Source organism: Electrona antarctica (genome assembly GCF_951216825.1).
Source record: "Electrona antarctica genome assembly, chromosome: 7".
In the NCBI taxonomy this organism is placed as follows: domain Eukaryota; kingdom Metazoa; phylum Chordata; class Actinopteri; order Myctophiformes; family Myctophidae; genus Electrona; species Electrona antarctica.
In genome coordinates, this window is record NC_136812.1 from 9,792,197 (window position 1) to 9,819,829 (window position 27,633).

At 42.9% G+C, this 27,633-nt stretch overlaps 3 protein-coding genes across 5 annotated transcripts; 2 read left to right on the forward strand and 1 right to left on the reverse strand.

The window, feature by feature from the left end:
* Positions 1-324: 324 nt before the first annotated feature.
* LOC306926634 (NADH dehydrogenase [ubiquinone] 1 alpha subcomplex subunit 11-like) lies at positions 325-5,199 on the reverse strand. Its single transcript, XM_079505989.1, has 4 exons — positions 5,067-5,199; positions 2,949-3,041; positions 1,861-1,983; positions 325-533 (listed from the first exon to the last, which is right to left on the reverse strand). The coding sequence occupies exons 1-4, from the start codon at positions 5,143-5,145 to the stop codon at positions 421-423; spliced, it is 408 nt and encodes a 135-aa protein (XP_079362115.1). The 5' UTR covers positions 5,146-5,199; the 3' UTR covers positions 325-420.
* A 166-nt stretch (positions 5,200-5,365) lies between these two features.
* Positions 5,366-11,200, forward strand: vmac (vimentin type intermediate filament associated coiled-coil protein). Of its 3 annotated transcripts, none has more exons than XM_079506392.1 (3): positions 5,366-5,393; positions 5,992-6,310; positions 7,030-11,200. In XM_079506392.1, exons 2-3 carry the CDS (start codon positions 6,117-6,119, stop codon positions 7,478-7,480), a joined length of 645 nt encoding a protein of 214 aa, XP_079362518.1. In that variant the 5' UTR covers positions 5,366-5,393; positions 5,992-6,116; the 3' UTR covers positions 7,481-11,200. The 3 variants fall into 3 exon arrangements, with proteins under 3 accessions (XP_079362518.1, XP_079362519.1, XP_079362517.1); XM_079506393.1 differs by lacking the exon at positions 5,366-5,393 and adding an exon at positions 5,456-5,651; XM_079506391.1 differs by lacking the exon at positions 5,366-5,393 and adding an exon at positions 5,456-5,612.
* Positions 11,201-12,270: 1,070 nt separating this feature from the next.
* lonp1 (lon peptidase 1, mitochondrial) lies at positions 12,271-26,103 on the forward strand. Its single transcript, XM_079506935.1, has 20 exons — positions 12,271-12,885; positions 13,388-13,476; positions 14,752-14,871; positions 15,476-15,644; positions 16,618-16,734; positions 16,847-16,908; positions 17,440-17,653; positions 17,972-18,040; positions 18,365-18,516; positions 19,191-19,329; positions 20,021-20,199; positions 20,798-20,885; positions 21,098-21,220; positions 21,656-21,772; positions 22,226-22,366; positions 22,986-23,151; positions 23,538-23,633; positions 23,744-23,871; positions 24,356-24,520; positions 25,274-26,103. The coding sequence occupies exons 1-20, from the start codon at positions 12,307-12,309 to the stop codon at positions 25,421-25,423; spliced, it is 3,063 nt and encodes a 1,020-aa protein (XP_079363061.1). The 5' UTR covers positions 12,271-12,306; the 3' UTR covers positions 25,424-26,103.
* The last annotated feature ends 1,530 nt before the right edge of the window (positions 26,104-27,633 follow it).

The following is a 27,633-nucleotide window of genomic DNA, read 5'->3' on the forward strand; positions in this document are numbered from 1 at the left end:
TCACGCACCAACCATGGCAACCATGCTCGTTTTTTTTGGTACGAACACGTGTACACGGGTACAAAGCCAGTTGTTGGAGTGGTTTGCACCACTCAAAAATGTATAATTTCAAAGATTTAATTTTCAAAATAATCTCAGTAAATGTTCAATTCCATAAATTCCATAAAACAAACATTTAATTTTTTTTAAATGGGCTTATGTGATTAATTTAAAATGTTTTTTTTAAGTTTGGGTCACAGAAGACACCAAATTTCGTTTTTGGGTCTCAAGCTGAAAAGGTTTGGGAACCTCTGCGTTAGGTGAGAGTTAGTAACAGTCAGTATGTCATTTCCACAAACGTTTTTATTCAAGGAATAATTAAATATACAATATACATGTTACACCCGCCCATCCTCCTCCTGCTGTCTCGCTGCCTCCTCCTCAGAGTTTTGGTGGTCCATAAAACCTCCACCCCTCCATCTTGCCAACTTTGGTGAAGAAGGCCAGAGTTCCCAGTCCAAGACAGGCTCCTGTACCAGTTATTGCACTGTGGGCTGGAAATGGGTAAAACACACAGACACACCAATATGAGCATGGCCACCCACACCCACATACATCAAGTAATTTATCCTCATCCTTTATTTCAGTGGTCCACCAGGGGTTATTGAGGGGGTTCCAGGTGGTCCCCAGCTACATTTTTAGAGAGTTGGTAACCAAATGGACCCTTATTAGATATTTTGTTCTTTTTTGCATTTGGTGGGCATCTTCCAAACGGTAGCTAGTGTCTTGGCCTGGTATTCAAACACCAGTGGGAATTGGTAAGGGAATGAGAAGAGTTACATTATTGTTAAACATCTGCATTACTACAAAAAGAGAATCAACCAGGTGCTCGATGGAGGTGCAATAAAAGTTTAAAAGGTAGACTGGTGCTTCAAAGAACAGTGGGAGTGGAGAAAAGGCTGCGATCCGAGCACTCAAAAATGTTTACAAATGAGGAGAGGGTGGATAAAAATCAAGGTACTTTATTTAGAAATGTTTAAAAAAGCCAAAATGTTTTGACTCCAAAAGGAGTCTTCATCAGGGCAGGCATACCTAGCCTGGTAGAACCACTCCCCCTGCTGGACAACATTTGCATTCTGCCAGCTGGGTGAGTCTGGGATCTCTCAGGCTGAGACGATGTACTCGAATTATGGCCGGAGCGATATGCGGCTGTATGGGGCCGCTAGAGGCGGGATCAACGCCAGACTTATGACATATTGAAGCTGTGCCACAGCGCAATGTAAACACAACCTAACAAGACTACAACTCGAAATTATTATGGAGATATCAAATGTTTGTCCCGCTGCTTCCGGGTTCATCGTTTCTGCCTGAGAGATCCCAGATGCAGGCAGGAGGAGGGAACTTGTGAACTCAGTACTGCCGCAATCTGGCGGAGTCAGGTTAAGGCATACCTGCCCCGATGAAGACTCTTTTGGAGTCGAAACATGTTGGCTTTTTTAAACATTTCTAAATAAAGTACCTTGATTTTTATCAACCCTCTCCTAATTTTTAAACATTTGAGTGCTCGTGCCTTTTCTCTAGTATTTGCATTACTTCATTTATAAAATTAGAGAATGTCGAAGAATTGATATTTTGATCAATGTTTGCGTGTTATCTCTCCTATGGAATAGTACCACATCAATACAGCATGGCATTGTGGACAAAATCTTATCCAATGATAACAAAATATATGTTTTGGGTCTGAGAATCTAAATCTCATCAAATAGTGTTCCGTGGCTCAAATGCCAAATAAATAATGGACCGGGATATGAAAAAGGTTGAAAACCAGAAGACTTGTGTGTATTCTGTATTGGTAGTGTAAGTGTCTGTAATACTACTTACTCCTTGCTCCAAGGAATATACCCGATGCACAGCCTCCAACAAAGTAGTTCACAGGGTCATCGGGAGCATCACGAGCCTGAGCACTGAGACACGTGGCCATACCAAAGATTGCTCCCAAGGATGCTTTAGAAACAGAAACACACATACACATCTACCTTCAGTTCCACTGGTCAACCAGAGTGGGAGATTACAATGTTCAACAGCCACATGTAGTACTTTATACTTTAAAGCTTTTCAGAAGAGGCTGGATGTTTATAGGCCACAGCCTACAAAAGATTTGTTACAATTTAGGCATTCATTTAGCAGACACCCTTATCCAGAGTGAGATTGGAGTAAGTGACATGACGCTATGAAACCTCACCAGCCTACAACAGGGTATGTGATGGATGAGTTGGATTATGGAGAGGTGAGTTTTCAGACAGTAGCAGATTTTTGTGTTTGGTCAATGGACTAGTTCACTAGTATGACATCCTCGCTCCAGAACTACGGCATACTACCAAGGCCACACGGTACAATCCTCAGTGTTAGTTTGATTTAACTCAGACTAGTGTGAATGCCTGAAGGTCATCAGTGACCAAAATGTTGCCTACTTCAAATAAATTATCCTCTTGTACCAAGCAGCTCAACTATGTGCAGGCACGTTTTTCTATTTTATTATTGATGTGCATTTGCCTACACACCTGCTCCTACGCCTCTACTCTAGGTGTGTGAAGGTTGTTTTATCAACAACTCAGACGGTAGAAATTAAGATATGTTGGTGCATTGATATTACTAGAATGTTAATGTTATTCATAGTTGCATATGTTCATGTCAGATATATTAAAATTAACTTTTCAAATGTGGATAAATGAGATAGACCCAGGCCCAGTATAAATAGTGACATTATTTTATGTGAAAAGTTTGTTCTTCTAATCAGAGCCGTATGTCATAATTTGCCTCTCAAAGCTAAACTTTGAGACTCAATCGGTCACCCACAAAGTCTGCATCACTGGATAATGTTGTCCTGAACAGCAAAATAGTACACAGTGTGTAATTTGCTTCCCAAATATTTACATGAGATTCAAACTTTGTTGGGTCAAATTACTTACCCATGGTAACAGTTGCACCGGTGGCCCTCTGGACAGCAGCCATTGCAGAGTCAGGCTGGAATGCTACAATGTGATATGCTGAGCCTACCAGACCTGCAAAACACAAAGCAAGACATTTGTCAATATCAAATGCCACAAAATTGTAATAGGTTTAAGTTATATCCACCTGCCCTGGAAAGGCTGGAATACATTGTAGTATGACGCATATCCACTGACAAGCCCTAACCCCTCTCGGCGCCCTCCGTAAAGCTTTTCTGAAATTTGGATGTCACTTTACGTAGGGTCCCTATGCATTTGGTAGACAGATGGTAGACAGATGTACATACCCTCCGTTCAGGCCGTGCTACGGCCTGGTGGTGGTGGTGAGATGTTTCAAAAGATACATAAAACTGCTATAGGAGACAACGGAAACGTGAGAGAAATTTCATTTGGCGCAGATGCCGTTAAGTGTTTGACCGTTTTGGCTTCTCTCTTCCTCACTTCCTTGACTTCCTTATGGACTTCCTATTGTACCGCCTCCCGCACCGAGAGTGGCTAGCTGTGCGTCCCTACGTTCCTGCCTCTGATCTGCTCTGTCTCAGGCGGTACAATAGGAAGTCAATAAGGAAGTGAGGAAGAGAGAAGCCAAAACGGTCAAACAAAGTACTAATGGCAAAAATACTTAACGGCATCTGCACCAAATTAAATTTCTCTCACGTTCAAAAGATGCATAAAACTGCTATAGGAGACAACGGCTCCTATAGCAGTTTTATGCATCTTTTGAAACATCTCACCACCACCACCAGGCCGCAGCACGGCCTGAACGGAGGGTATGTACATCCGTCTACCATAGCGCGTGGAATAAATGCATAGGGACCCTACGTAAAGTGACATCCAAATTTCAGAAAAGCTTTACGGAGGGTACCGAGAGGGGCTATGACAAGCCCTAGCTCTGGTCCATAGAGCTATGTACCAGTCTACCAGAGCTATGACAAGCCCTAGCTCTGGTCCATAGAGCTATGTACCAGTCTACCAGAGCTATGACAAGCCTAGCCCGTCTCCGGACCCCCCGGGTTGAGCTCCTTTGGACCGCTACCACGAAGGGTCCGGTCTCACCGGCGTCAAGCGACATGGGATGCAATCTGACTTTCCCTGTTTTACCTCTGTGCTGCGGTGTCGGTGTCACGCTGACATATTCCAAAATAAGCATATGAACGCTATAGGAGACAACGAACCTTCTGACCCCCCCCGCGAACGGCTCAGAAGCCGTTAAGTATTTTTAATGTTTGTACGACTGTTTTGGCAGCTCTGAAATTCTCTCTTCGGTCCCTCCTTGTTGACATCTCGGTTGGCTAGCTGCGCCTACGAGGCGCGTAGGGAGGCGCAGCTAGCCAACCGATATGCTGGAGGCGGTACAATGGGATGTCAACAAGAGAGAATTTCAGAGCTGCCAAAATGGTCGTACAAACATTAAAAATACTTAACGGCTTCTGAGCCGTTCGCGGGGGGGGTCAGAAGGTTCGTTGTCTCCTATAGCGTTCATATGCTTATTTTGGAATATGTCAGCGTGACACCGACACCGCAGCACAGAGGTAAAACAGGGAAAGTCAGATTGCATCCCATGTCGCTTGACGCCGGTGAGACCGGACCCTTCGTGGTAGCGGTCCAAAGGAGCTCAACCCGGGGGGTCCGGAGACGGGCTATGACAAGCCCTAGCTCTGGTCCATAGAGCTATGTACCAGTCTACCAGAGCTATGACAAGACAGGTGGAGAGAAGACAATCACTGGTCTTTTGGACTCAACATTTTTTAGGACAGTGTTGAGAGAGTTCAACTGGGGACAGTCACACATACATTACATACACCACCAGAAGGATAAAGGTGTTATAACAAAGGCATTATATTATATACAACTAAGTTCGTAGAGTCACGCTGCCAAGTGACAATGCTATACATGCTAGTACATGAATCATAATGCTCACAAACATAAATGAATGATACTGCAGTGTTTACTAGCAGCTAAGTGACGTTAGCTAACATGCTAGCCAGCCTGAGTTGTCATAACTTCGCCTGTGTTGTTAATTGTTCCATGATCTTTACGCAGACAAACGCCGGGTTGTTTGAATGACATGGTGTTTACCTAAAGCAGTGCCTATTTTGGTGACGATCCATGTCTTCTCAACACAATCTTTGCCCTCCTCGAGTTCCCAGTAACCCATTTTGGATTTGATTTCACATCCAAGGACATATACACACACACGAACTACACTGTGGTTTTCTCTCGCGAGACTACAGTGAAACTTTATAGACACATCGTCTTGTGAAAAAAGCTGATCTGCAAGCTCACGGCGCGTGGCATTCGCCACGCGTTGTGAGCTTGTAGATCGGCTCCGTCAAAAACGCTAAGCCAAAAAAGGCTGATGATGATGACATGACAGCTTGGACCATATCCGGGTCATGTCTACAGGTGAGCATCATGTTGCAGAAAAACTCCTCCAGTTATGAGATATAAACAACATCCTCCTCATCGTTGCTGCTGAGTGACAGCCCACCACCCGATGGCGCAGCCAGAAACCGCCTTAATAGAGTTGTTTTCTGGGGTCGCGACAAGCGGTTACAAAGCTAAACTAAATACATTTGACTGGGATCTGGATACATGACGTGTCGCCAAGGAAACCGATGTTATGTTAGCATTTTATTTGAGCTATCCACACAGCCATCCAATGTGTGTGAAACTATAGCAGTGACTTTCGTTATGGCAGAGAATGTAAACAGACTAACATTCAGACTTTGGAGATGCTACTGCATGCTTTATTTGCAGTGTAGTAATAAGATTAGCTTAGCTTACTTAAGGCTAGTCATGGTGCCTCCTAATATAATAGTAATTTAGCTCTGGTCCATAGTACTAATGCCAATGTAAAGGAGCTATGGACCAGAGCTAATAATCATTGACAATCAATGTTAACCAGAAATACTGTATAAAGCCTACAGTAGAGAACAGGTCAGACTTCATTGAGTTTATTCTGTATTGCTGTTCTTATCATTCTTCTCACTGTTATTTTCAGTTCCTGAGAAGCCACCCTGCCCTCACCTGTGTTAATGTCCTATAACTTGATGTAAGCTCCGGTGGGACTGTACTGGTACTGGTAGCAGTCCTTGGTCGAGAGGCCAGCTCCCAGACGTCAGTGACATGTCCAACTCGCCGTCCCCAGTCCAAATCAGAGAGGCCAACGTCCACCTAGCAGCCGTGCACCGCCGTGTGGCAGAGCTGGAGGAGAGACTGCAGGCAGCGGAGAATACCGTGAGGGAACAGGCCGAGAGTCTGATACGCAAGGATGAACAGATGAGAGCTGCCTCTCAGGATATAACCGAGACAAAAGACAGGTGAGGAGAGCAAGTGGGTTGTAATAAAGAAAAGTGACTACGGGCCAGGCCACAGTGAACCTTAGCTGAGAGACAGCAATGCCATATAGTAGAATATACAATTTACGCATTAAGCAGACGCTCATAAATCATAATCCAGAGCGATTTACAGTAAGCATAGATAACAAGGTAATACATCAATACATACATAGAAATAGACATCTAGGATCATAAGTAAACCAAGAACCTATCATCATTCAGTCTAACAGTAGAATATCCAAAGAAAATCAATAATCTGTACATTGAAACTATAAACACTATAGGAGGACACTGTCTACATAACATGTTATCTAAATTGCATTGTTAGCCTTTGTATAATAAGTCTGTAAAGTGAGTCTTCAGACTACGGCGGAAGATTGGGTGTGAGTCTGCAGTTCTAATTGCAATGGGGAGTTCATTTCATACTAAACAAAACACTGATATCTTTAAGCGATACAAGAAGAGAGTGCATTTAGTTGATGACAATTATCTACTTAATAAGTATAATAACTTTAATTAACTATGTTTCTATCCATCTGGAGTCTGGACTGAATGGTCAGTAAAGATTATGTGGGGAGAAAAAGAGTGTATTGGAGTTTACCGTTTCCTGCGTGAACTGTATCCTACGCACCTGTCATCTACTGTATTCCTTAGGCGTGCAGAAGCTCCTTTGTCCTTACAATCACGTTCTCTTTTCACAGAGAAATCTCGTTTCTTAATGAAAAGCTTTGCCGGTACGAGGAGACAATCCATCACTACCAACAGTCCTTAAAAGAGAGAGAAACGCTGATTGTTCAGCTGCAGCACCGTTGCCACCTGCTGGACGATATCTGTAAGAGCAGACCCACTCTGGACAGCATGCTAGCGCTGATGGCCGAGGCAGAGAGACTCGGACCCGTAGCTGGAGCTGGCATGGCAGGATTTGGATGTGGTATTGGTGTAGGAGTGGTAGGAGGGACAAAGGAGTTGAGTATGGCCAACTGTTCCCTGACAGATGTGCAGTCCAGCTGCAGCCCTAGCAGAGTAGTACCAGCCTCTGACTACTGCAGCCCTAGTAGAGTTGTTTCCAACCACAAAGACTTTTCTCTGAGCGAGGACGATGATGTAGACAGTCAGGACATGGATGACATGGGCTTTGGGACCACCGTTTAGACTGTGTGAGCAGCTTGGGTTTGGACTCAAAACATTTTTGCACCAATCTACAGAATGTTGGACAAAGCTTGGCAAATTAATATGAATGAAAGAGATTGTCATTGGGACCTACTGTTGAGCCAGCCCATTAGATTGATATGAATTTAAGTTGCAGCCTGCATTATGGATGCAGGCTGTAACCTGGGCCCATGGTGATGCTAGCATCAATAGACTTGTCCAAGAGGAGCGTGCCCCCACCCCACATAAAATAACTAAACAAACCGAAACACAGAGAATCAGAATAAGAAGCTGGTACAAAGTCACTGTGGTAAAAAGAAATGGCCCAAGTTGCCCGTCTACATTATCTCCAAATGTTTGCTGCGGGGTCATTCGATTTATTAAGGTACAAAGTGCATTATTTTAGCAAGTCGTCAGTTGACATTGTCAGACGAGTCTTCAAATAGTTTTGTTACAGGGCACACCTTGTCTCACAAGAGAATTGAACCCTTGTTTTCAAGAGTGAACACAACAAGGTTTGTATATTAATATCCAAGTTTGTTGCCTTAACCTCAATTCATACTTCATCACATGACAATGTCACTCGTTGCTAAGCCAGAAAAGCAACACCTGTCACACCTGCATTAGAGCCCATTGTAGCCAACGCATACTTTGTCAGATGCATCAATTTACCATATGGTGCTGTGGGTATATATCCGGTTTTCTGGTGTGTTAGACATGATGCTGGAGTGGTTGGCTCACTGAAGAAGAAGAAAAGTGAAATGCCTGGTAAACCAGGGCTTTCTTTCCTGTTTGTTGACACCCGGTCAAATTGACCAATGTTCCACACTTTGGAGCCCAAAAGCACCGCCTCAAAATGCCACAACGGGACACGCCACCCCTTTGCTCCTTGAACAGGATACTTACGTCACGCTTCTAAAGAATGTGTGAGACTGTGCCCTTAATTAGGCTCTAGATACTGCTTTACGCAGCTAATACATATCCTTTTTCAGTGTTATTGTGTTACTATGTTTTAGTTTTTAGTTTGCATGTATGTCAGTTTTTCCTCTTATATTGAAATTAATAATTTATTAAATATTAATTTAATTTTTAACTTATGCAATCCAGGTTTTATCGTTACATCTTCTTTTTTTTTCTATTGATCTTTTATGGTTTCCCACCCCTCATATAGTGCATTGTTGAAGAGGAATTGGCAGAATGACCACATAATTCAGCTCAAATAATTTAAGATTGACATATGAGATTCACTTTTACACGGCCAGTGTTGTACATATAGAACCGGTCTGAATTGCATAAGTGGAGAAAGAAAAAAAAATACTTTTTTATGTCAGTGAGAATGCAACCAAAGTGAATGTAATGACTGAAGGCCTGCCTTGTTAACAAATTAATGATCAAATAATTCAAAGTGAAACCAAAATCTTCTTGGTCTCTACTAGGTCTATATAACTGCTAATTACTAAGTATTCCTGTAATGAATGAATGAATCATTAATTATTAATCATCAGTTACACAACTGAAGCTTTGTATGTTCCTCTTAATAGCACTATTGGGATTACAAACATGTTTATAGGCTAATACAAGTGTAAATGTACTCTATACACTTTAGTAATGCTTTCACATCTTCTCACATAGTTCACCCACAAAAGGACCTTTTCTATCAATTACTCACCCCATGGAGCCTTGAATTCATGGAGTTTTGATTTGTTGCATTCCTGATCCAACATTCCAATATTTAATTCAATTAAATCAAACTCCACAACAACTCTCACAGTGTAATCCAGAGGACTACTACTATCCAGGTTATAAAATGTTTTAAATATAGTGATGCTCTTGTTAAGATTGGCGACGGCGTCTTATTTACTTAAATTCATCATATATTGGAATATTAGATCAGGAATGTGACAAAAACGAATGAATCTCCATGATTTCAAGGCTTCATGGGTTCAGTAATTGAAGTCTTAAAAAGTAATTTTGTGGGTGAACTATGCCTTTAAATTTATTTTATAATTTAAAGGAGAAAACTGTTGAACGGTTGTAGCTGTTAGTATAGCCTTTGAGATTAAATAATTGCACTTCAAATGTATTTTGATGTATGTAGAATTGACTTAATGGGGACCACTGCAGAGACCCAGGGGATTGAATCCTCGCAAGGCAATCACTTGTTACCGGTTCGGTTCAGTACATCAAATACAGAGAGACAGTTCGTCCCTAATATGGCGCCATATGTAGTGCCTCAGTAGACTGGATTCACAGGCAAAACAATGCCTCTAGCATTGGCCAGGCGTCCCAACGAACACAATTGGTCAATGAGACAACACCCTACACCAGTACACCCTCCCTAAAGACCAACAAGCAGGGGTCGGCAACGACAAGGACAATTGTGAATTGACAGAATGACCAAATTGGGAGAAAAGGGTGGAAAACATTTTAGAAAAATTGAAATAGAAAGAATCCAATAGGCCCAATCTCCTACTCTACGGACTTTAATGAAACAACATGGAGCTCTATGCAAAACTTCCTGCTGGGCTGTCGGTGTCATTTATGCCCTGATGGTTTGTCATGCTTTCTGATCGAATTTACAATATGGTATCCTGTACTCTATTCTTTAGATTGCAGAGTTTTGGCTAATAATATGGCTTTTCAAGAAATTCTTTAATGAGAGAATACCAGCACTCACGGACATGTAATTTGGTTTAAGGCACTTTTATTATTTTATATTCGCACAGTATGCTGCAGAGCAGACAGCACAGCTCTGCAGCATATAAAATAATAAAAGTGCCTTAAACCAAATGACATGTCCGTGAGTGCTGGTATTCTCTCCTTAGAGAATTTCTTGAAAAGTTAACTTTCCTCGACCGCGCACCCGGTAAGACTGTTAAGAGAAACTAAGACATTGGAGTCGTGCGGGCGTTCTTGCTTTAAATAATAATATGGCTTAACAATGAAATCTATTTCCAAGAGTTAGTAATTGAACCAGATTCTTCGAGAAGTTCCAAATACCTCAATACAACTTTTTAAGATATGTGCACTTGTGTTCTTCATACTACATATCTGTCATTACAAGTTGATGTACAGGTTCCAGCATGTAATATTCCACAGTATGAAGTGTCTTGATAAAGGAATAATAATGATATTGATGAAATTAATTTGGATTTAGTTGATTTAGTTTAGGCCAGTCCATGGAAATGCTGGTTGGTGGTTGTTTTACTTAATGTTTCTGTCTCACTGAACATTGACAAGCAGCCTGGTACTCACCGGCTTAATTGACTTGGCAGCTAATTGGCTTGCTGCTTTTGAGAAATATTAGAGAATTTATTGTTACCTATTATCAGTTTTTACTTTTTTGTTGTTGAATTGAAAGTGATTTCTGCACAGACAAGAATGGTTCATAATAACCACTGCTGATGGTCTATTGTCTCTCCCTGCTGTTGCTGACGTGTACTGTCCGTATCTTTTCATTCCCTATGCGCGACTGCCTCATACTTGTGTGAACTTACTTAAAATACTACCGTACTTTTAATCGTGGCTATAGGCGATATATGTTTTTGTGTCTCTCTATGCTGGGAGGAATTCACATGGAAGCTACTGTATAACAGAGAGCAGAATGTCTGTTCTGTTCAGTGCTGATCTGTGAAACCGTACATTTCAGTTGTAAACCAGAAATGTCTTTTATAACCATCATGCCTGACAACAACATGAATAAATTATTTATTTTATACTCTGCTGGTTGGTTGTTGTCATGTTTGATGTCGGTTTAAAATAAAGTTGGCGTTAGAAGGCCATAACTTTTTAGTTTTTTGTAAGTGTTATGTTGGCTCTGGCCTGGAGTATTATGGGCATGTACCATCCCCTATGGCCAACATCACCAATGTTTTATCGAATATGGCTTGTCAGACCTCCAATCCCCATGGACAACTTTATTCATTTAGTAATTCATTACTTTTTTGAGCTCCTATGCACAGCTTTGTGTGTCTGTATTATGAGCATGGAATGTGCTCAGCTGATTGACTGAGCATGGAATGTGATGTATGATGATATGAGCGCCCCTCACTTCACACAAGTGATTTTTGAGCGGTGCCTCCGCTCCATTACGCAGCTATGTGTGTCTATGTATGTATGTGTATGTGTATGTCCGAGCATGAAAAGCTGCAACACGGTAACTTTGTCACGTCTCGACCATTTCCGACGCGGGATGGCTCACCGTAACTGGGCCGATGTTGCCGGTACCCCCCACGGACCCCCATACGGTACAGTTGCACCGCTCACTTCACACAGGTGTGATTTTATTACTATATTTGAATTACTACCTGTAACGAATGCTCTCACTCCCTCTCACAGGAGTTCCACATATGGAGATGACAGAGACATCTAGTGCTACTGACATCATAGTTACTGACATCAGGTCAATGTAGAAACTCCATATATGGATAGACGACTATAGCATCGTCATTGTGACACGCATCCACAGACAGTTGACTCACTAGCATCGTCATCGTGACACGCATCCTTAAGTTACAACCAATATATCAGCGATATTTGGCTTTACAATCCAGATATAGTTGTGTTTAGACATCTCGGTTAAGTTCTTAGTTACAGAACCACTGCCGCGGGTTCTGAACTCTAACAACCAGTCCCCAAAACTCTGGGACATACAAATAAACTTGACCTTTACCCTTGAGTAGTATTGCCTTTTCATGACCTTTTGACCTAACGCAAGCCTACCCCAGTGCATGGGGCGGGGCAAGCAGCCAAGCATCATCAAACGCTGCCGGAAGAAAAGGAACGTGTTTTGGTCACGTGGTGCTCGTGTTGTAGAAAGCTCTAGCAACATGGCCACCTCCGTGAGGATGATCGGTGCTTCTAGGCAGCTGTACAAAAACTCAAACTTTATGTCGCAAAACTGGAGCCGAATATGCCGAGTCGGCGCGGCGTCCTCGTCGTGCTTCAGAGGAACCTCCGCGCTCACAGGGTTCGTCACCAGGCGCCCGTTTAGCGTGAATTTGACCCTAAAGAAAACATTGGATAGCGTTCCCATCACTTCGTCAATGACAGCAGGTTGCTGGAGGCTAGCGGGGAGACCCCACCACCGCTGGTCCCGGGTGGCAGGCGCGATCGGCGGCGGGGAAACGGGGTTCCTCGCCCCGCTCGGTCGCCGGCTGCCCCAGCAGGTCAACGCGGACAGCCGGGCGTACGGGAACCGCGGCAGCGCAGCCGGCGGCGAGGACGGCGCGGAGAGCGGCGCGAGCTCCGGGGGCGAGGAGTCCGGCAGTGACGGCGGGGGAGCCGGGGCGTACGGACCCCAGATGACCGCTCTCACGCCCATGCTGGTGCCCGACGTGTTTCCCTATGTGCCGCTGATTGCCGTTAACAGGAACCCCGTGTTTCCCCGATTCATAAAAATAATAGAGGTAAGGTCGGTTCATTGCATCCATTCATTTATATGAACTTGGGCTTAATTTGTAGTGTGATGTAAACCTTGGCTGAGAAATAAAGTGCTTATGTTATGTAGCTCTGCTCTGAACCAGAGCTAGTGTTTGTTTTATGTATCTGTTGAGTTAAGGGGGGGAGGCACTGTCTCTGAAGGACATAGCAGGATGATGCAATGTTACAGTTGACACAGACCACCGGTTATATGCAGACTGCAGTGAGCAGAGTACTAAAATCACTGTAACCATGTTTTGTAGAAAATGACAACATTTGTTCTGTTATATATTCAATTTAATCTAAAAGTTAGAGTGTGGTCTTCTCGCTGTGTGTGTGTGTGTGTGTGTGTGTGTGTGTGTGTGTGTGTGTGTGTGTGTGTGTGTGTGTGTGTGTGTGTGTGTGTGTGTGTGTGTGTGTGTGTGTGTGTGTCAATCACATTGCATACCAGTGTGACCAGCATTTGTGATTTTTGTATTTTTCTGACAGGTGAAAAATAAACCTTTGATGGAACTGTTGAGGAGGAAGGTTCGGCTGGCTCAGCCCTACGCTGGCGTCTTCTTGAAGAGAGACGATAAGTACGAAGATGAGCCCACTTTTAAGATTATTTTTGTATTTAACAGTGCCGGATTAGTCAGTTTAACTCACCCCTTGAATGAACTTGCATGAATGAGACATACCAACACACTCGGAAGTTCGGAACAAGTCCTTTTTAAATAAATGTGATAAGCAATGTTTACTTTCTTTACTTTACTTCATTCTGCAGTGGCGCTCCACACCAAAACAATATAACAACCTGATGATAAAATTGCAAGCAAATGTAATAAAAATCTACTAATAAGGATCTCAGAGATCTTCTGAAATGGACACAGTGTAGTGTATGAACTCCATCCATCTTCAACCACTAATCCGTAGTCGAGTCGCAGGGGCAACAGCTCCACCAGAGAGCTCCAGACTTCTCTAACTTCCTCCTGGGGGATCCCAAAGCGTACCAAGGCCAGTGAGTCGATGTGATTCCTCCAACTGTGCCTTGGTCTGCCCCGGGGTCTCCTCCCAGTGGGACGTTCCTCGAGGACCTCCCTAGGGAGACGCCCGAAATGAATCCTAACCAGATGCCCGAACCAAGCTGCCTCCTTTCCAGGCGCAGAAGCAGCGACTCTACTCTGATTCTCTCTCGTGTGACTGAACTTCTCACCCTATCTCTAAGGGAGATGCCAGCCACCCGTCAAAGAGAACTTATTTTGGCCGTTTGTATTCGCGAGTCGCGACCTTATTCTTTCGGTCATGACCCACACTTCATGACCATAGGTGAGAGTAGGAAAGAAGATTGCTCGGTAGACACTAGACAGAGAGCTTTGCCTTCTGGCTCTGCTCTGTTTTCGTCACAACGGTGCCGTACAGCGACTGCAATACTGCTGCTCCGATTCTCCACAATGAATTTATGTTAATGAATGGAAGGTTTTGTGTGTAGGGTTGGCAGCCTTTTTGACATGAAGTGCCAAGTTTTAATTATCTTGATGGTCAGTGTGCCATATCAACAGTAAGTTTAACTCATAACCTGCCACCAGTAGAATATGAACTGGGGGGCACTAAGGGCCACACCACTCATGTTCAACATGTTTACAGAACATTATCCTTCAATGTGGATGCTCTCATCATTATCATTAATATACTTATCTTTATTTAGTGTTGCTTCATTCTCTGGCTCTCACAAATATAATGGGTGAGCTGTTTGTTTGTTTTTTACTCATCCATTCCACCGTCTCTCTCTCTCTCTCTCTATGTCTATGTCTATGTCTGTGTCTCTCTCTCTCTCTCTGTGTCTCTCTCTGTGTCTCTCTCTCCATCTCTAGTAATGAATCCGATGTGGTGGAGTCTCTAGATGCCATCTATTCCACAGGAACCTTCGTTCAGATCCATGAGATGCAGGACTTGGGGGACAAGCTAAGAATGATTGTCATGGGACACCGCAGGTTAGACATTATAATTCTGCTTGAGTACTTGACCCATTTTCAAACCATATTTTTGTTTAATTGCTCCTAATGCTCATTATAAGATGGACCGATTTCCGTCTACCCACTCTGCGTGTCATTGCTGGGCTATGGACAGGTCAGCCAATCAGACCACAACCACATCATCAACATGGCTGCCACTGCAGTGAAACTACTATTATACAGTGACTCTGTCCACTAGGCCTGTCACAATGCTTAATCGCAATTATTTGAGATAATCACAATTATTTTGGCATAATTGTCAATCGTTTCCATGTTAAATTGTCCATAAAAAAATCTAAAATAGCATAAATTGCAGATCTACAAGCTATATGCATAAAATCACAATTAAATTGTTAATAACAAATATTTTTGTGACGATTAATCGTCAACTTACATTTCTAACCGTCACAGCCCTACTGTCCACTGCACATTCTGAGGCTGTCAGGATCTATAATATCACCAGTATTACCTTTGTTATGGGCATTGTGATTTGTCAGGAGGATCTATATCACCTTTGTTATGTGCATTGTAATTGGTCAGGAGGATCTATATCACCTTTGTTCTGTGCATTGTGATTGGTCAGGATCCGTATCAACCGGCAGCTTGATGTGGAACCGGAGGAGGAGGCGACCTCCACTACATCAGAGTCTGAAGCAGAGAGCGGCTCACAACCCAAGGCAGCACCAAGACGCAAACCCAAACGTAACCGTAAAGACCCTTCTGGTGCCGTTACAGAAACACTGGAGGATAAGGTCAGTGCAGGGAAAATGTTTTCTCTCTCCCTGATACAGATCATTTGCCACTGTATTATATTGTGCAGTATGCTGTCGATTTCTTTTTTTATTTTGAGGGGGGCATAGAGTTAAAATGACTCGCCGACCACCACAGAGGCTTGGGTTTGATTCCTGGTAGTGGCTTGGGCGTGGTGCAGTACTTAGTTTAGACAGTTTTTGGTTTAGACTAGTCATTGGTTAGACCAGTCATTAGTCCTACAACCTATCTCAAACCCTCACCCTAAACCTAACCTCCCACGGGGCAGCACACCTAAACCTAACCTTAACCCATGTCTAACCAATGACTAGTCTAAACTAAGTATGCACCCCGCCTGCTCAGCTGGGAGTTAAAGGCGTGTAGATAGCATGAACCTTGGCACTCTTTACAATCTCGCCGGTTGAACGTGGTAGTCTACACACCCATCCCCAGGCCAACAGTGGGGGGTGGCAGCGACAGGGAACGCCTCTGAATGCTGCCTGTAGTTAGTCTTTCCGCCCATATATACCGCTCATATATAAAATATTATATTTAGGACTGTTGGCGGTGGCTCAGGGGTAGAGTGGCTGGATGGTAACCGCTGGATGGCAACCGCAAGGTTGCCAGTTCGAACCCGGGCTCCACCAGAGTTAGTGTCGAAGTGTTCTTGAGCAAGACACTGAACCCCAAATTGCTCCTGATGTGCTTGCTGGTTGGTGCCTTGCATGGTTTCCGCTGCCATCGGTGTATGAATGTGTGTGTGTGTGTGTGAATGGGTGAAAGTCTATGTAAAGCACCTTGGATAAAGGTGCTATATAAATGCACCATTTACCATTTATAAGTAAGAATAAGATATTTCCATGCGCTATGATGTTTTGTTTGTTGATCAGTACTACTCTCCTCCCTCCTCTTCTTTGACATATTGACAAATCTGTCCCTATACACTTTGATGGGTCTATTGCTCTTACTTGTCAGATAAAAGAGGCAGACCTGACCCCAGAGATCCTGCAGCCCCTACTGCCCTCTGACATCTTGATGGTCGAGGTGGACAACATCCAGCATGAACAGTTCACCGTGACAGAGGAGGTTAAGGTACACAGACACGCACCTGTGTTTTTCCAGCAGCAAAGGAGTACAGTCAAGTACGGTCGAATAACGGTACATTTTATGATTTCGTGTTCTGCTTGTGCTCCGTCCTCCTCAGGCACTGACAGCTGAAATAGTGAAGACCATTCGTGACATCATCGCCCTCAACCCACTCTACAGGTTTGTCTGCCGAAAATTCAGTCAATCAAATGAAAGAAAAAAAATCACCCTTGTGTGAAGTGAGGGGTGCTTCACTCCTTTAAATAAACATTTTACTCTAAACAAACATTAATTCTTAATCAAACATAAACAAACAACAAATAATTTAATCTACAAACATATTCTAGTCTCCTATTCCTAGGCTAGGGTAGGCAGGTGCCAACCACGAACATGTTCGTACTTTGTAGATCCCATATACTCCATATGATAGCGGAGACCGTCAATTTACCTTTTAGCATTGCCCCAGTAGCTATGCAATGCCTCCGTCCCCACCAGCTATGGGTTTTTTCCATCCAGCTCCATTGAGCCTCCATTATAACAGGATTTTCAAAGCCCTGTATCTCTAAAGCTTCGAGTGCTGTAAATTGTGAGCCGTCAAACTGTGATTTCTGGCTTCTTCATTAAACTTTCAGTCAGGAGATTTTATTTAGCGTTATTCCATGGGGATTTTGTTGTCATGACTACATCTGTGTGTGTGTGTCTCTCTCTCAGGGAGTCAGTTCTCCAGATGATGCAGGCGGGCCAGAGAGTTGTTGATAACCCCATCTACCTCAGTGACATGGGAGCAGCTCTGACCGGAGCAGAGTCCCACGAACTCCAGGACGTTCTGGAAGAGACCCAGATCCCTAAGCGGTTGTACAAGGCTCTGTCTCTCCTGAAGAAGGAATATGAGCTCAGTAAACTACAGCAACGCCTGGGAAGAGAGGTCACGTCAACTCATTATCACATGGATGCATTTTCACAATTATAATCCACTGTGCTGTATGGTCTTTTGTTCTTACTTAAAGGGGAACTCGTCAATATTGAACTGAGGACATATGAGAATCAGACCCAACACTACCCACTGGTGCTTGGGCCTACAGAAATAGGCACAATTTGACTTTTTTTCAGAGAGAGATCGGGAAGTCTTGTGTCTTGTATTTTCACATGTCCTCACGATAGAGAATGATAGAATTTGTTAAATATTCAACCAATTCCCTCTCATTTTCTCAAACCCTTGCCTTTCCTCTCCTTCCTCCACCAGGTTGAGGAGAAGATCAAGCAGACCCACAGGAAGTACCTGTTACAGGAGCAGCTCAAGATCATTAAGAAGGTTGGAGACACGGCATATTCTCAGAATAGACAATATTCATGAGTTTCATATGTAGTCCTACACCTGCCATGTTGGGGACCAACACGGGTGTATCAAGTTGTCTGATTGGCGTAGAACGTTAGTTCTATGCCAGTCAGACAACTTGAAACATCCGTGTTGGTCCCCAACATGGCAGGTGTACATTTGAAACTCATGATTGGTCTCCTTTTACAGTATGTGTGATCCTTGAGTAAGGCAGTGATTTTGAATCTGCATGAAGGAAACTACATCAGAAGTTTATTATGGCCTCCTGTAAAGTAATGTTGGTCTTTTGTGCTGTTTCAGGAGCTGGGTTTGGAGAAGGACGACAAGGACGCCATCGAGGAGAAGTTTAGAGAGAGGCTAAAGGAAAGAACTGTCCCTGAGCACATCATGGATGTCATCAATGAAGAACTGACCAAACTGGGACTGTTGGACAACCACTCTTCAGAGTTCAAGTTAGTCTGCCCTGCTCTCTGCTGTTTTCAATTGTGTTCTACATATTACAGGAGGACCACTCGGTTAAGGTCAATTTATGCTTTGCGCAACAAGTGTCAAATGATACATCGTCGCACAACGAAAGTGACCATCAAACCAATACAAATGGGTCACGGAAGACCATCGCAGTGTGTCGTGTACCTTGGAGAAATGAATGGACGCTGATTGGTTGGGAAGCTCCATTACCACAGAGCTGAAGAAGACTACATTCACATCCTTGTTTACATTTTCTGACCACGCTGTTGAATGCTCAAAACTCTGAACATTGTGAAACGTAGTGTGCCATGTCATTCCAAACTCGTCGCTGAAAGCATACATTGACCTTAAAGCCACTCAATGAGTTGCATTGTTGTGGTTGACCTTAAAACCGTCTGATCCGACCCTTTGATGTGGTTTGGGCTTAGTCTCTGCTACAGTTTTTGTTATCTTAATAATACAATAATTATCTTATTCTCCTCTGTTCTCCTACTATATGCTCAACACTAAACAACCTTGTCATATCTACTGCTCCACTCTAAACTTTATTCTGATCCACTGTCAATCAGTGGTGATTTGATTATTAGTTTAGTTGACTTAGTTGAGTAACTTGAGTTTAATTACCGTCTTAATTAAAGGTTGTGTCTTTGTGTTCTAGTGTAACCCGTAACTACCTCGACTGGCTGACCAGTATGCCCTGGGGGACGTACAGTGAAGAGAATCTGGCACTGGACCGAGCCAAAGAGGTTCTGGAAGAAGATCACTATGGGATGGATGATGTCAAGAAACGCATCTTGGTTAGAATACCATATATGACTTTGACTTCTGCTGGCAGTTTGACAGAGCAGAATTTTACATAGAAATGCTAGTACAGAATATAGAATGCGTAGTATAAACATTTTTTTTTGTGTGTTTCAATATTTTAATTAAACAAAGACGATGGCCCACGAGCATGACAAGTTGACAACACATGGGGCACAACATAACACACTTAACAGTACAATGAAGACATGAAAACAAAAAGTCATAAAATACATATTCACAATTTCACACCAAATACAGTACAATCATCACAATATTGCTGCCACCAACATCTCTTCCAGATACAGCTCTGCCATTTGTATTTTATATATAAAACAGATTTTTCTTTTGTAATTTATGTAAATTATTACACTAGTTTTTTGGTACTGTTGCCCAAGTAAGAACACATCAATGCTAGGAAGTACTACTAGGAACAAATTCTGTACTATTTAACTCCAACCCCAGAATTCAGTATCTGTAGGTTAATTTAGGAGGCCTGATAACAGGCTGCCTGCAGTGTGAAGATCAGAATGTCATTTCTCAGACGGGTTGTTTTCACACTGAACACCACCAATTTGTTCAGGTATCATTAACTTGACATACTGGGGGAGAGAGTACACACATACTCGCTCTCTCTTTATAGAACTGATATAATATCCTTTCTCCCTGTTGTCTGTCTGTCTGTAGGAGTTCATAGCGGTCAGTCAGCTGCGTGGGTCTACCCAGGGGAAGATCCTGTGCTTCTATGGCCCTCCAGGAGTCGGGAAGACCTCCATAGCCCGCTCCATCGCCAGAGCCCTCAACAGGCAGTATTTCCGGTTCAGCGTGGGAGGCATGACTGACGTGGCTGAGATCAAAGGCCATAGGTACGCAAGTATAGTCTGGCAGTACTGTAAATACTACTACAGTTTATCTTCTACAATTGCAAAATGGCCAACAGTGCACTCCAGATGTTTGGCAGTCTATGATTTAAATCTTTGAGTAACTTTTATTTGTTTGTTTTTTGCACACAAAGGAGAATACAGTATTTAGGCTTTGAGAATAGAGTAAATGCAAACTAAAATGGCACATGGGGAACTGCCTAGGCCTGTGTGTGAGCATTTAAGCCTTTAACAAAGTCATATTATCAAAATGTATTAGATACTAGTGGGCATTAATACACATTTTATTTCATTTGAAAACTATTTTAGAATTCAGTGTCCTTGGTCGACTGTCAAGCTTTGTATGAAGTTTGATTCAAATCCAATCAGAATTGATTGGTGCATGCGCGCATACACACACACACACACACACACACACACACACACACACACACACACACACACGCCTTGTTGTTGGGGACTTGTTAAACATGATCCTAAACTTCCAATTTACTGAATCAACAAATAGTGGCTACTATTTCTACTTGCATTATTAGCACTGTTGGTCCTATATGTAACTTTAAATGTATCTTTCTGTGTCCAGGAGGACCTATGTAGGTGCAATGCCAGGGAAAATAATCCAGTGCTTGAAGAAAACCAAGACCGAGAATCCACTGGTGCTCATAGATGAGGTTAGTGGAGGTTGTTCATGAGACTTCAACTGCAAGTAATTTCTACATAATTACAAAGTGCTATGACTTCACTGTTCTCTCCTAGCATAACTGAATATTGCTTTTGCTAGGTGGATAGGCTGGAGTGTGATATAATACTAATACGGTAATAACAATGTTGACAATGTTAACATGTTAAACTGTGTTTGGTTAACCTAACCTGTCGCTGTTAGGTGGACAAAATCGGCCGTGGTTACCAGGGTGACCCGTCCTCGGCACTGTTGGAGCTTCTGGACCCTGAGCAGAATGCCAACTTCCTGGATCATTACCTGGATGTGCCTGTGGACCTATCAAAGGTAGGAGAGTCTGTGCGCATGCATGATGCTCTGATACTCATGCACATGTACAGGTAATAAGAAAATGTGCTTCATCGGCATTTAAAAAACAATACCGCTATCGTAGTATCTTATTCTTACCTGAGTATTAGATAAAATACTAATTCATTAGGTTGTGATGCACATTTTCCAGATATGACCTAGGTCGTCTCAACTTGGAGGATAAACAAAAATGCTGTTTAGGTCAGACATTTATAACTTGAACTTAGAAGGGCCTCCTCCACAAAGCCAGTGCCTTCATCTGTTGGGTGCAAATGTTGACTGAACTATTTGATGAGTTCCCTTTTTATTTTTAACGGTTACCTAGTACCTGTACTATCTATTCCCATTGTACTTGCATCAAAATCCTGTTGTCTAAATCTCTGCCTTCTCTCTCTCTCTGTTCTCTCCAATCAGGTTTTGTTTATTTGTACAGCCAACGTGGTCGACACCATTCCAGAGCCTCTGAGGGACAGGATGGAGATGATTAATGTGTCGGGATACGTGGCAGAGGAGAAGCTTAAAATTGCAGAGGTAACGCCATGGAAAGCATCTCTATTCAACTGGCATTTCCGCACGCAGAAACAAATCCTACTATATCCGGTCATTGTGTCAGTTATGCAAAGGAATCTCACAGCTAACCTTTGGTAAAGGTTTGAGTTGTGTAATTTCATTGCAATTTTGATATCTTCAATAGTTGCTCCGTAGCTTCAAAAGTGATGATCCAATATATTCTCATTGACCTACACTTTGAAAACGGTCTAAAAAGTCAGACTTTTAGCACACAATGACCGGTGTGTTCTTAAGAATACACATGTCCATAATAGTAACTATTCACATTCGCTCCTGCCTATTAGAAGGAGCTTTATGCATCATCGTGCTATGCCACTTTTTGAAGACTTCTTCGAATGACATCTCTCTCTCCCATCTTTTTCTCCCCGTCTCTCTCTCTCTGTTCCCCTCTCTTCACGCTGTCTCCAAACGCAGCGTTACCTGGTCCCTCAGCTGCGTACACTGTGTGGTCTTACAGAGGAGAAGGCCTCCCTCTCTCCAGACGCCCTCAGTCTGCTCATCAGACAGTACTGCAGGGAGTCTGGGGTCAGGAATCTACAGAAACAAATTGAAAAGGTAAATCTAAACTTGACATGACCGTGAAGTACAAAGTTATGTTTAGTGGGTAGGTTGGCATATGACCCTTTGGTATAACCCATGGCCGGGGTGGCGGGGTCATACCAAAGACTATAAAAATGGGGTCCAATGCCTCCCTGCTTGGCACTCAGGTAAGGGCTGGATTGGGGGGTAAGCGACATACTGTAACTACTAGCGTCATGTCCAGAAGGTGTACTTGTTTGTACATGGCTGGGGGATGTACTTGTACACATGAAGTCGCCTCTCACTACAGAAACAAGAGATGGGGAGCCTATGGGCCTATTTACTTTACTTAAATGTTTAGTGAGCAATATTCACTATATTCTAAAAGGGAACATTGTTATTCTGATGACTAAATGAGTCCTGTCTGAAGTGGTGCAACAGTGCCCCCTGTTGGTACCCTAAACATAGAGACATAGGGACAGGACAGGACATTAAAAACATATTACTCGAGTCGTTACCTTATTTACCAAGTATCAGTATGTATGCTAGGTTTAAATAACAAGTGTTCTCTTAGTTACACAGGTTACATATCTGAACTAAGCCATGTTGATGTCTCCTGCGTGTATGTTTGTGTCTCTATGCCCGTCTCTCCCAGGTGTTCCGTAAAGTGGCGTTCCATATCGTTAGCGGGGATGATAGCGCCGTCACCATCACACCCGATAACCTGCAGAACTACGTTGGCAAACCGCTGTTCACCGTCGACCGAATGTATGAGGAAACTCCGCCGGGTGTCGTCATGGGCCTGGCATGGACCGCCATGGGTGAGATGCTCGCATGCATAGGCCAGACAGACTGTACTGTATGCATTAATATATCTACTAACCTAACCTTGTAACACAGCGATTCTCAAAGTGGGATCCGGGGACCCCCAGGGGTCCTTGAGGCAGTTCCAGGGGGTCCCCAGCTAAATGATAGTTTGTAACCAAATGGGCACTGCTGTAACAATTTACGATTTAGGCATTTAGCAGACGCTTAATCCAGAGCGATTTACATTAAGCATACAGATGCATCATATACATAAAGACTAGTTATCATGAATCATACGTAAGCTAAGAACATAACAGTGGAATATATCTATATAATGAAACTATGCATATATACTATATAGTGCTATGTCTACATAAACAAAATACAACTCTCTCTCCAGGTGGCACTACTCTGTTCATAGAGACATTGCTACGTCGCCCTCGTGAGGCAAAAGGGGAGAAAGAGGGATCGAAAGAGGGATCGCTGGAGATCACAGGTCGGTCATAACATCAGACACTAGACTGAACATAAGAGATGAATAATACAGCCTAAGGCGTGAAACTAATATGTAATGAAGGGCCAATGTCTCCTCCTTCACCCTTGCAGGTCAGCTTGGTGACGTAATGAAGGAAAGTGTCAAAATTGCCTTAACCTTTGCCAGAGGATTCCTCATGAAACAGGAACCGGATAACGACTTCCTCGTCAACTCCCACCTGCACCTGCATGTTCCCGAGGTAACCTTGTGATACAATAACCTTTTTTTTGAGTGGTGCAACCACTCCCTTACGGAGCTGTGTGTGTGTGTGGGTTGGCGGCTGGCTGGGTGGGTGGTTTTCACCACTTGTGCGCAACCTAACACACACACATATTAACTGTAAATATGGTGATTTCGGGTGTGACAGTACAGTACAGTAGAGGGTACAGTAGAGGGACCCCCACACGGTAACTCTGTCATTTCTCAACCGTTTCGGACGTGGGGCGGCTTGCCGGAAACGGGCCGGCACCCTGGGTGCGTTCCTGTGGGTCTGGAACTAATTTCTTAAGAAAATGTCCACAAAGGTTCTATTAAAAAGCAGGCTGTGTGCAAGGAGCTATTCTCTTGGTGCATCACCCACTAGAAAAACGTTTTGTATTGTATTCCACTTGAGTGCCTCTTGCCATGAAACAACTCACTTAGGGTGACTAGCTGCTTTAATAAAGCTGCATTTTCATTTCCAGGGGGCTACTCCCAAGGATGGGCCAAGTGCTGGCTGCACCATCGTTACCGCTCTGCTGTCCCTAGCAACCAACCGGCCAGTGCGCCAGAATGTAGCAATGACAGGAGAGTTGTCTCTGACTGGCAAAATACTACCGGTGGGGGGAATCAAGGAGAAGACGATAGCTGTAAGTTTGACTCCCACATGAACCTGCGGTCAGGCACACCGGCACACACAGAAACCATCGCAGATCCGAGTGCAGAAATCTCTATCTCAATTCTCGGTTTCATGTTATAGTTCATGCTTTAGAGTATATGGCCAAGAAGAGAAACTTATGTTATGTTAATGTCACAATTATAATCAAACAACGTAAAATGTTGTATACAGAAGTATTAAGAATGCAGTCTTTAATGAATCACTGATGCTGTCAACAGTGGCAGAGATAAAGAATATATCCAATGCTACTAAACGTAGCATTGCCTGCTTCCCATGTTGACCTACTATTTGCATTTTATTTTAGAAGCAATGAATGAGGTCCTGTCTCCTTCGTACAGCCCCCAGTTGTAGCTACGACTCTGCATCGGAACATCCAATAGCACCCAATTGTACTGCGTTATCCTGTGCAATATTGTGTACGAGACCCCACAAGCCAGATTAATGTCTCACTTTGTTTACAGCAGAGTCGCTCAAACATTTGCATACACAATATTAAGTTGAGACTTGACAATTGACATGAGATGTGATCGTAGGCTCCACTCATGACAAATAACTGAGTGATAAATGCAGAGCATTGCGTAGAACTAACCGTACGACGAGTTTTCTGTCATATGTTGTCATATAAATGAGGACCAGTGATCAGTAAAATGCTACTGATAGGTGTAAAGCAGACACTCATTCTCAACATCGTCTCTGTCTCATAATGTTGTCTTTTGTTCCCCAGGCTCGTCGCGCAGGAGTGACCTGCATAATCCTACCTGCTGAGAACAAGAAGGACTTTTCCGATCTGGCAGACTACATCAGGGAGGGATTGGAGGTCCATTTTGTGGATCACTATGACAAAATGTACCCCATTGTCTTCTCAGACATTTGACATTTCCAACACGAGGCCAAACACAACATGCCTGCTTTCCACTACAGGGCCAAAAGGGCAAACCCTGTCAGAGAAAACGAACCAGAACTGCTCTAGCTAGGGTGGTTCACGTAATATTTATAGCACAGATTTTACTATTTAGTTTAAAAAACAAGGACATTAGATTCAAATGGGAATTTTGTCCCCTTTTGTCTGCATGTAGTTTTATCCCCAGTCATGATGGTAAGCCCTGCTTGGTTCTGTTGTGGAGATGTACAGTGCGTGATTTGTTTAAAAGTCGAGTGGTGTGGTTGCTCATTATGAGGGTGGCCGAAATATGATTTTAATATTAACAATGAGGCGGTCACCCTCCCATGTCGTCCACTGGTGAAGAAAGGATGTGAAACACATCCGCCAAATAAATGTGTTGGATGGACGGACACGTCACACCCAGGACCAAATGATGGAACGACGATAATCTCCTAACCAGTACGTTTGGGGTTGTGACTTCGCTGCCAAGCAGCCACAGAATGCCAGAGAGCCCCGAACAGAAAGGTCTCAAGACAAGTGTCCTGGGATATAGAGGGCTCGGACAGACTTTACATTATAAGCGATGTTATTTTATATTGATATTATTGTGTTATATGACCAGATGTGAATCATGTGATGTTCTGTTGCCTTTAATATAATGCTGAACACAACCCCACTGGCTACTCTCTCTAGTCTGTTCTTTGCAGTAAATGGAATGGATTATCATTTTTCACTTCCCTGCACACATTTGCTATTTCATTGTGTCCGACACTGGTCGGACTGGGTTGCCTGATGTTCTGAAAAGCATTCTGTAATGTTTATCATCCATTGAGATCTCATGGGTACAACATATATAGTGAGAAAACAGATTGTGGTATTTCAAGAAACATTACACCTTTAACTACATTTAGCAGTATCTGCCCATAAAAAGAACACCACCAGCATGTAGTTGAATGTGGCTGCTTGAATCCAGAAACTAAATGCATGTGAAATAGTTTATCCTCTTACATAGTAGTGTTCCTCGTGTGGGCAGTTATGTCCCGTTACTACCAGCATGACTGTCACACTACTAATTTAGTTATATTAATTAAATTAGATCAAATTGTATTAGCTAGTGCCATTTACACTAGTATTTGTTCCTAGTACGTTCCACTGGCCTTAAAGGGATAGTTCAGATTTTTTTAACTTAAGCTGTATGAAATACTTGCCATTAATATAGTGGTTGCAACTGTATTCATTGATTGCCTGAGTCCCGTGGTGGGAGTTTGTCAATATTAAGTAGTTCCGGTCATTTTGTGGGGGGCACTGGGGCCAGGCAGTAAAAGTAAATTAATTCACAAAACTAACGTAATTTGTATTGATCTATTTCTAAAATATTAGTGCAACTTTCGTTCAACTTTGACGGTTGACCCCTCTATCACATGGAACTATTTTTTTGGGCAACAGTTCTGTGTGACGGGTAAAAAATTAACGAAAGTTGCACTGTTAGAAATGTCGACAATACTGGATTAATTTACTTTTAATGTCGCCTAATGTCCCACGGGCAGGTGGCCCTGTGCCCCCCACAAAATGACCGGAACTACTTAATATTTCACCAAAACCGGGACTCGGGCAACCACTATTATTGGCAAGTATTTCATACATCTTAAGTTGAAAAAATCTGAACTATCCTTTTAACCCACTGGGTTTAGTTATTTTGCTGAAACAAGCTCTCGATAAGTGAAAAGTGTGTTTCACTGATTATCTGGCCTTAGCGCTCAACATTAAGTGCTAAACAACCATAGGTCAGTCACTTGCATTTATAAAAAATATATAAATCCATTCTTCCACTGCCAGCAACCTATAACATTTAGTATTCAGACCCATACCGTGAATGGGCATCACCATCCACAATAAGATTACATGCATATGTAAAAGCAGTTAAAAGATTGAAGCCTTTTGAACATGCAACATTTGACCAAAGTTTCAAATAGGCCTATTGTGTATACTAGTTAGTTGTGATGGACATTCAGTAATTCTCCCCATCTAACTACTTCAACAATTTCAAAATCAACCAATCTACCTATCCCTGGCATTGATACAATACTGGTGTACTAGTAATGATTGCTTATCTACACATACGTTTCTGACCTGAGATGATTGTAGTTTGAAAGGTGGATTTTAATTGGTAAATGTGCCAACCAACATAAGGCACATGTTTC